The sequence below is a fragment of the Talpa europaea genome, assembly GCF_964194135.1.
Source record: "Talpa europaea genome assembly, chromosome: 11".
Taxonomy (NCBI): domain Eukaryota; kingdom Metazoa; phylum Chordata; class Mammalia; order Eulipotyphla; family Talpidae; genus Talpa; species Talpa europaea.
In genome coordinates, this window is record NC_140078.1 from 64479796 (window position 1) to 64489853 (window position 10058).

At 46.1% G+C, this 10058-nt stretch overlaps 1 protein-coding gene across 1 annotated transcript; it reads right to left on the reverse strand.

The window, feature by feature from the left end:
* Window positions 1-5481: 5481 nt before the first annotated feature.
* On the reverse strand, window positions 5482-6114 carry LOC311179828 (small ribosomal subunit protein uS14-like). The gene has a single exon (XM_084247349.1). The coding sequence runs from the start codon at window positions 5862-5864 to the stop codon at window positions 5694-5696; it is 171 nt and encodes a 56-aa protein (XP_084103475.1). The 5' UTR covers window positions 5865-6114; the 3' UTR covers window positions 5482-5693.
* Between the last annotated feature and the right edge of the window lie 3944 nt (window positions 6115-10058).

A 10058-nucleotide genomic window follows, 5' to 3' on the forward strand; every position in this document is an offset into this window, starting at 1 on the left:
ACAGTATTTCAGTAGAGTTGCCTGTCCTGCACCCCACTCTGTCTCTGGTGAATCCTCCCCGCTCCCCCCACCCCCTCTTACCTCTGGCCTATAGCCATCTCTTGTATGCATAAATACATTTTAAAAAATGATAATAGTGAACATTTTATGTTGGCTCTCTTTTTGCCCCTTGTAGTACTGACTTCTGCCTTGGAGGGGCCTTATCTCTCCCTGGACCTTACTGATAGACTGATGCCCAACCCCAGCATGCCAGAGGCCAATCAGAGCAGAACCCAAAGTTGCCTGTGCCTTGGCTCTTCCTAGCACACCAAGATGCCCTGTAAAGGTCAGGAAGACACAGTGCAGGTTTTCTAGGATCCAGCAGACTGGGTAAAGGAGGAGTCAGAATCCTTAGTGGTTTTTTGCAGGTCTATTATTGGGATTACCAGGTGCATGGCAGGCAGGGGTGTTGGGGGGCCGGGAGGCTGGTAGGCCTCCCAGCCCCCAGCAAGTCTTCACTTTATCTGGGTTCTCCAGCATTCTCTGCTCTCTCCTTCTTTTGGCTTCCGTTTGTTCTTGGCTTCTTGGCTTCTGCTGGCGTTCCCGTGACACCGACCTTAAAAGCCCAGTCTTAGCCCAGGTGAATCCCATCTACCCCTGCCCACACCGTAGTCCAGGTTCCCGCCATCAGGCATGCATTCAGGACCGCAAGGATCCATCATCTGTCCTGATGGAGGGAGGGCAGTAAAGCCTGACATTTTTCCTTACCCTACATGCCCCTACAAAGCCATGCTCTGTGATGAGAAATGTAATGAGAAATGAGTCTGGTAAGGTAGTTGTTATTAGTTGAATTGTGTCTCCCAAAAGGAAGTGTTCACATCCTCACCCCCAATACCTGTGAATGTGACCTTATTTGGAAAGACGTTCTTTACAGTTGTAATCAAGTTAAGATGAGATCATACTAGATTATGATGACTTTAAATCCCATGCCCTTATAAGGAGAGGGGATTTGGAAACCACAGATAATACGTACAAGGCCGAAGCCTATACAACGAGACAGAGACTGGAGTGACGTGTCTACAAGGCAAGGAAGACCGAGGATGGCCAGCTACTGTTTGAAGGTAGGAGACTGGCGTGGCACAGATTCTCCCTTGGAGCCTCTGGAAGGAACCAACACCTTGATTTCAGACTCTTGGTCTCATGAGCTGTGAGGGAACCAATTTCTGCTGTTTTAAGCCACCTAGTTTGTTACAGCAGCACTAGTAGTAATACAGTCACTTTTCCCCTCATTAATGAGTTAAACATTTTTTGGCATGTGGTCACTATATCCTTATATGAAAACGAACACTATTCTTTGCCTGGGATGTTACTCCAGTTCACTCTAAGCAATGTCTCCCACTTCCCGGCCCTCTGTCCCAAGCATTGGGAAATCCAGACCTGGCCCTTAGCTCCCAGTGGATGGCAGGAAGAGCCAGTCTAGCAACAAAAAGGCCAGAGTTGGAGAAGGAGATAAGGAGAAGATTGACCTTTCCAAACCTAGCCACACCTGAGGAGTAGAGCTGAGAAAATACTCATAAACCCAAGCCAGAGGGGCCAGGGCTAGCGCTCAGTGATACAAAGCAGATGGCCAAACAGCCTGCTGTGACTTCTCTCTTTCTAACACACCAAAATGCCTCTACAAAGCCATGGGTCTGTGATGAGAAATGTAGTGAATAATGAGTTTCCTAGGGTAGTTTTCATGAGTTGAATTGCGTCCCCCAAAAAGAAGTGTTCACATCCTAACCCCCTGACCCCTGTGAATGTGACCTTATGTGGGGTCATTTTGAGGTGTCTCATTCAGAATGGCAGAGAAGGATGTGCAAGGAGGAAATGTACAAGTGGGGTTACAGGGGAGGCCTGGAGCGGGACACCTCAGCCTTCATGCAGAACTTACCAAAGCTTCTGGTAGGAGGCCCAGGTTCCAACCATCCCCTTTCTCAGGACACCCTAGAAGCTAGGGTGGTGAGGCAGAAGTTGGGGTTTGAATCTCATCTCCCTCTTTTACTTGCTGTGTGACAGGACCAGAAATATGACCATCAGATCCCTTATTTGGAAAATTATCAACAACCCCACTAGTTCCCATCAGGCCTCAATGAACTCAGGGACGAGAAAGCACCAAACACAGAATCTGGCATGAAATTGAAAAAAATTGAGTCATCCGCAAATTGTAGCTCCCTTTTTTTGAGGAAATAACTGAGCAAGAGGTTGGGAGGTGAAAGCAACTTAAGTAATTTTGTTCTCCAAAAATGGAAAGTATCTTAGTTTGAAAAAAATTACTGCATTCCACTAATTCTAAGATGCACTTCCCCTGGCCCTCATGTTTTAACACCTTAGAAACCCAGATGAGTCTTACTTACTGGCAACATGTTTAAATGGTAGCAATTTTCCTCATGGTAATATATTAAATGACACGGTGGCTCTCAATCAATGGCATCTTAGGTTTATGAGTGGTGGTCTAAAATTCAGACATGCTCATTGTATAAAGTTTAGACACACAGAAGTAAATATAATAAAGGATCTCTTGAATTCCAGTCTCCAGAGAATACCACCACCCTACAGACAGCCCACTTTGTGTGAAAGTGCTTGTTTCTGTTTTCATTCTCCTTAATTGCCCAGAAAATCTCCTCAGATAAGTCACCCATACCCCTTCCAGTTCACCAGAGGCAAATTAATGCTCAGCTAAAGACTTCAATACATGAGAAATTTTAATTTCATGATGGGACACCTTCCCCACCCCACCCCATGTGGCAGGCACCTCCCCTGCTGCCCAGCCCCATCTGGGGTGCAAGGCCCTGTGTCCACCAGAAGGTGTTGGGCAGAGGGAGTGGATGACTTAAGGCTTTTTAAAAATGTCTGTGCAACGCAATTTTCCATTTTACTACTTGCAAGTGACAAAAGTCAGGATGGTGTGGGGCCTACAGAGGGGAAGCAGTGGGAAATCAGAAACGTGTGTCTTACACAAGGACAGACTTTTTTAGTCACAACATGATTTACCAAAACCACCAGCAGCCCTCACGCTCAGCTCTATGCCAACCTAACCACACAGGAAGGAGGAGGCAAAGCTTCCTAACAAGTATATCTGCTGAGCAGGTGGTGGCTGTCAGGATCAATGGGCTATAAAAGAGTATAAGAACCACATTTTTCAAAGGAGATGGGCTGAGGACTTGTCCAAGGTCATTTGACTAGCGATCAGTGGAATCTGCCTAGAATCCACTGTAGTCTAAGGCAAACAATCCAGGGCTCTTTCCTCCAGGCCACAGTGCTCCCGAGGGGATGCCCTCCCACCCCCATCAACTATGAACAAAATCTGCCCTGCCCTAAGTCTGCTTTCACGGCTGTCTGTGGATCACAACTACAAATGAAGACTGAAACGACAGGCAAGGGGAAGGAGGCGGGAAACACACCAGCCTGGGGGCCCGCTGGCTATGAATGAGACTTCTGTTTGCCTGCCCTGTGCGTCTGGAATTTTGTATGAAAACAATGAACTGGAAGAAGGTGAAAGCATGATCCCAAAAGCAAGGCCACCCTACACACAGCCCCCCCTCATTTTATGAAAGGCTAGCTTTGTTTCGAGCAAGGCAAAAGAAACGCTGGGGGATGCTAAGGTTTGGGGCAGTTCAGGTGTTTGGGGTTAAAATGCCAAAGGCCTGGCAGGAGGCAGGCGTCAGAAAAAATCAGGGGCTCACCAGAACCTGGGGTTCCAGGCTCTAATCATCTTTAGAACTGCCGTCATATTGGTTTAATTTTCTATAGTTTGCAAAATGCTTTCTTAGACATTTTCTCAACAAATCAGTAGAGAGCTTGGGGAGGGACAGAGAACATCAATTCCTCAGCCTTCTTACTTGCTCACTGGGGGCCGTGTGTACCAGGCATTGTTGGGGAGACAGTGCTTTATCCATCACTGTCCCCATCCTCGGGAGTCTGACAGACTGGACTGAGCGCCTGGCTAGCTTCAGGACCCTTCTGTGAATCAGTCAATTATTGCACCAGCTGCAAAAAGAATGACAGTGACTGCCTGGCAGGAAGGCTATGAGAACTAAACAGCTCTTGCTTCAGTCGATGGTAGCCAATAGCTGCTAGAGCTGGTGAGAGGTTCACAGTGGGGTGGGGGCCAGGGGGAGGGGAGGCATATGGTTTGGTCTGCATATCTCACCTAGGTATAAGTTCCTTCTAGAAAAACAGGATGTGGAGGCTGGAAGGGGGCAGCATCACATCAGGCAGGCATTGAGAGATGCTCTGGTGAAGGGGGACCGAGGCTTGGGGGTTGCTGATGGACAATTCAAGGTTGTGTGCAATTTTTCATTTTATCTATGATACACAAGTCCTGAGACCTAATGAGGGATGAACTATATCACTCCTCTCCCTTAGCTGGTTCTGAGACATAAGTGGGGCTCTCTGCCCTCTGCCACTCCCACTGTCTTCCTGACTCTGCCCCAGGCCCACTGGCTGCCTCACTGGCCCTCAAACATGACAAGCATGTTCCTGCCTCAGGGCACGGACACATGCTGTGTCAGATACGTTCTTCCCGTAGACAGCCACACAGTCCACTGCCTTTGGTCCAATGCCACCTTTTCAAAGAGGTCACCTTTGACCACCTTATATAAAATAGCAACCTACTGATGGTGTCCATTTGGCTACATCACGTTGAATTTTCCTCCAGATCATTCATCAGATCAGAATATACTTTATAACACATACTAGTTTGTTATCTGTCTCTCGCTCCACTAGAACATAAGTTCCATGAGGGTGAAGTTAACTTACTAGGTGATAGCACTAGGACTTGCCTGGCATGCAAAATGTACTCAAACAATATTTGAACCTCTGGTAAGTGAAATAGCAGGCTGCCTCACAAAAGCATGGCACAAAGCCTTTTTTTATTATCTAGAGCTGGCATTTTTTGGCAAGTGCTTCATATAGGACACTGGACTAAGCCCTTGACATGCATTAAATTAGCTAATTTAACCAAGTGCACAGATGAGGACAGTGGATCTCAAAATTTAGTCCCTTGACTCAGGTAGTATGGCAGAGCCAGACCTACACCTAGTCCTGATGACCTGAGAGTATGGATCCCAGCTACGTAGAATGCTCACTCCCAATGCATCTGAAGTCTGAAAGGATGGACTTCAGAACTGTAGGCTTACAGGGGATCTATACTCCATCTTCATATTTTCCTAAATATTTTAATTTCTTCTCTGATATTCATTTTATTATTAGGACCAGCAAAAGTTTGATCTGCCTATATGGTCTACATACCAGGCATTGTCATAAAACTGGGAACCCGCAAGAAGGAGGTGGGTCACGACTCTTCCAGGAGCCTCTGAATCCCAGAATCTCTGGTAAGAGCAGGAGGGATCTGGGGACCCCTGCTACAGATGTTGATGGCAGGAAGACAACATTCATATCAGCTGTCTGGGCTGCAATTGTAAGAGGCAGCAAGGCCTAAGATGGGAGGGAAACCTTACTCCACAAGCACAACCATGTGACTTTCTTCTGGATTCTGGCACTTCATGGACAATAAAAACGCTTCAAGTTCTGAGACTGACTTGCTTAACTGATGCCACCGTCCCAAAATGGTTCTTTTTTTTTTTTTTTCATAATTGAAGTATTTTATTTTATAAAAGAGCTAGTTTCTGCTTTACGGTAGATTTCTCCACAGCCAATTCAAGGAAGATCATTTAGTCCAACTTAATGAAGCCTATGTCCTTGGCATACTGACAGAAACACTGGCGGCACATGCTGAGTCCATATTTCTGGATCAGGCCGGGTCGGTTTGAGCAGACCTGGCAAGAGCGAGAACACTGGCCGAATTTTCTCGGGTGACTCCAGTAGAGCTGCTGGTGACCCATCTTGCTTTCTTAGAGGCAATGAGGCAAAAAGGCCAAAATGGTTCTTAGCTTTGGAGTTGTAACAAGGCTCCAACTTTCACCCAGAAATAACCAGCAGAGTTTTCCGGTAAGGTAACTCCATCCCACACCTGGTGTGTGTTTCTGTCCTTATAGGGCCTAGTCAGATGGAAAGGAATGCTGTGACAACCATGTGACCACAACCCTCACATCCATGACCCTCCCAGTTGTCAGTTATCACTATGTCAGGGCCAAGTCAGAAGAAAAAACCCAAGAGAATGTCCTTGTCCTTAGGAGAGTTGACTCTTGAACAACACAGGGATTGAGGATGCCAACCTAACACTCATGTGGTCAAAAATCTGAGTATAACTTTTGAGTCCCCAAAAACTTAATAGCATGTTGTTAGTTGACAGAAGGCCTATATAGTCAATTAACACATATTGGATGTCTTATGTGTTACATACTACAGCAAAGTAAGCTAAATAAAAGAAAATGTTAAGAAAACCATGAGAAAATATATTTAGAGCACTGTACAGCATTTATCAATACTGTACTATTACTGAAAAAAAATCTGCATACAAGTGGATCTGTGAAGTTCAAACCCATGTTCAAGGGTCAACGTACACACTAAAACCTATAGGGGCAAAGAAATGCTATGGAAGAATTGACATTCTCAAACAGTTGAGGAAAAAAGTGTGTGTGAATAAATATAGAGAAAGTGATAAAGCGAATGGAGCAAAATGTAAACAACCAGCAAATTGGTAAATGTGAGTTCCTTGTGTTGTTTTTGCAAATTTCTGTAAATTTCATACTTGTTTATTAATTTGTTTTTAAAGATTTATTTATGCAAGCAAGAACTGGGGTGTAGGCCAGAGGTGAGAGGATTCATGAGACAGAGAGTAGGGAGCAGAACAGGCAGACTGACTGAAATACTCTACTGAGGGGAGCAGTGGGTAAGGCAGGAGAGGTGTGCTGTGCCATGTGGGTTAACTCCCTGGCCAGGGAGCAAACTCGTGCCACAGTGGCTGGCAATAGCTTCATAGCACTGTGTCTTTAACCCCTCCTGCCAGGGAGGCCCTTGTTTATTAATTTTTAATTGAGGTAGCATTGGTTTACAACACTGAATGTGTTTCAGAGGCACCGGCTCACACCTCCCCAGAGGCCTGGCACCACACCACACCCACCACCAAGGCAACCACTGTCCTCCCCCATAGTGCATTGTGCCCCTCCCCTCATTTCCGCCCACCCCCTAGCATGTAGCCTCAATTCCTCAGTCAGATTTCTAGGATTAATATTTCTATAAATTTTAAGTCATATCAAAAGTAACAAAGAAAACGCACATGTGTGCTGAACTGACTAAGGACTCAGCCTGGGGTTCAGAGGATCTATGCGATTCCTTTTCTTATACTAAACCCCCCCAGGAACCGAAGAAAATTTTGATCTCACCTCCTTCCTCTTGCCATGGGTCACTCTGGATTCTCTTGTTTTCTGGTATGGAAAACATCCTGCTTGAACAAGAGCTTTGATGATAAAAAAGGCAATAAATGCCCCGGGCCCGAGATGGAAATCTTTGCAAGGGACTGTAAGAGATAACATGGAAGGGGAAACTTGGGTAACTCCCCACGCAGAGGCCAAGGCAGGATCAACAAGGAGAAAATCTGAGAACTCACAGATATACCTCCCAGGGTTGGAGGGCAAGTGAGGCAGACTCGGCCGTTCAGGAACTCATGTTTAATAGGGAAAAAAAGCTACGCAGAGGCAACCCCTGGAATGGAAAGTCACAGAAAAAGTCCTCCAGGGGTCTGAGAGCAGGGAGGCTGCTTGGGGGATCCTTGGGGATATTGTGAGGGACACAGGAAGGCAGAAATGCCTGCAGTGAGGTCTCCTGATAAAAATCCCTTTCTGCTTGAGTCAGCCTGCTGGCTCATCAAAACCCAAAGCATGACTCGTCCCCTGCAGTGAGCAGCCTTTGCGCCATCCCAGTTCTGATGCACACCCAGTCCTCTCTGCTTCAGCTGTTTCTCCCACCTGAATTCCCCTCTCCCAGGCATCCTCCCAAATCCTGCTCTTCCTCCCACCTGACACTTTCCTCCCTTCCCCTTGTGATGCCTTCCTTCCTGTTACACCCCCCAAAATCCCCAGTCTTTGCTTTCCTTCAAGGCCAGTCTGCAGTTTTCCAGACTTCAAGCTGCTCCCCGGAGTAGTCATTTGATTTTGAAACAATGCGAAACATCAGTATGACCTGGTCATTTAGACATTCAATGCTTCCTCAGCATGCATGGGCAGGAAGTTATTTTGAACTGACCAGTCCCACCATGCTCTGCAGTTTAGATACTTCCAGGAGGAATTCTTGAAAGTCCTGACAAACTATCACTACTCCAGCAGGCACTCAAATGGAGGGCAAACTTGCCACATGACAAGGATCTGGTGGCTGAGGAAGCCAAGCTGGCCGGAGTGGATGGCAGCTGGAGGTGCATTCCAGGAACTGAAACTGTCATGAATTGTGGTAGCACAGCTACAAAAACTAGGACTAATGTAGTTAGGGATACAAGGAATACTTTATATTGTAAAATGCTGCCACAGGCGGCAGGAGTCAGATGAAGGTAGAGCAGCGTATAAAGATTTGTATCAGAAGTTGTGAATGTTGTACCATTAGAGCAATCTCTAGATGTCTAGGGTGACCCAAGAAAAGAAAAGCAACATGCAGAGGTCTTCATAAAGCTAGTCTCTTTCTTTTTTTAAAAAGATTTATTTATTTATGCATGTAAGAACTGGGGTACAGGCCAGAGGTGTGTGGGAGAGGGTGAGAGGATTCACCAGAGACAGAGCGGGGAACAGAACAGCCAGACTGACGAAATACACTGCTGAGGGGAGCAGCGGGCGAGGCAGGAAAGGTCTGCTGTGCCATGAGGATTAGCTCCCAGGTCTGCCGGGGATCGAACTCCTGCTGCAGAGGTTGCGGATTGCTTCACAGTGCTGTGCTTAAGTCCTTGCACCGTCAGGGAGGCCCAAAGCTAGTCTATTTAAAGGACTTTTTTTTTTTTTAATACAGCTCTATGATCCAGAAAGCTCTCTTTTTGGTTTGATACCCATACTCATTTGGCAAAAATCCTATCCTGAACCAATATAGTTACTGATAGTCTGTCCTTATTCCACTTAGTTGAATATTCTTTTGATTTACTGTGGAAATTTTACATTTTATAATGAGTGTCGATATGAGCCCTATTACCTGTTCAAAAATGTAAAAACTTTCAATTCCAAAACAATTCTGGCTTCTGGGGTTTCAAAAGGAATTGTGGACCATTATCAGGTGCACCATAATTTTTAGGTTATTATGGTCTTTCTTTAATGAAATTGTGAAAAAGTAAATGTAACCACACTTTTTTTTAAAATAAAAATAAAAAATGGTATTGCTTAGTAAAATTAAAAGTTGGCAATCCTATGCCTAGTTCCATAATTTCTGGACCATTATTCTGTGAAGCCCAACTCTGGTATAAGGCACTTGTGGGACTTTCCAAACCTAGGCTTTATGAGTACAGAGGTTGCCAGCTGGTAGGCCCACCGACCAAACTGAGTCTGCAAGCATGTTTTCTTTGCCTCGCACTGTGCATTCTCCCCTCCCCATCAATCTGGGAGATGAACATAAAAGTCCAGTTTCCAGTTTCTCTTGAAAATTCAGGGCCTCCCTGATGGCACAGAGGTTGAAGACAGCACAATGAAGCTATTGTCAGCTACTGCAGCATGAGTTCGATCCATGGCCAGCCAGGGAGCAACCCACATGGCACAGCAAACCTCTCCTGCCTCACAGGCTGCTCCCCTCAGCAGTGTATTTCAGTAGATCTGCCTGTTCCGCTCCCCACTCTCTCTGGTGAATCCTCTCACCCCCCACACCTCTGGCCTACACCCCAGTTCTTGTATGCATAAATAAGTAAATCTTTAAAAAAAATTCAGATGATGTTGACACTACTCCCATGTGGCATACCACCAACTGGAATCAGGAGGCAGGTGGCTCCCTCTGCCTTCCAGCTGACCCCTCTCAAGAGATGGATTTTCCCAGTAGGACTGCTGATCCCCAGCTCCACATGGAAGTGCTGCTCTAGCCAATATCTCCACACAAAAGTAGGAGGCTGCTCTTCAGGGAAGGCCTGGAGCAGAGGGTTCTGGAAAGCTGGCAGGCCAAGAGCAACTTGCTCAACT

Excerpts from the sequence above, each read along its gene's own strand:
- LOC311179828 (XM_084247349.1), bottom strand. The coding sequence starts at position 5,864 with ATGGGTCACCAGCAGCTCTACTGGAGTCACCCGAGAAAATTCGGCCAG.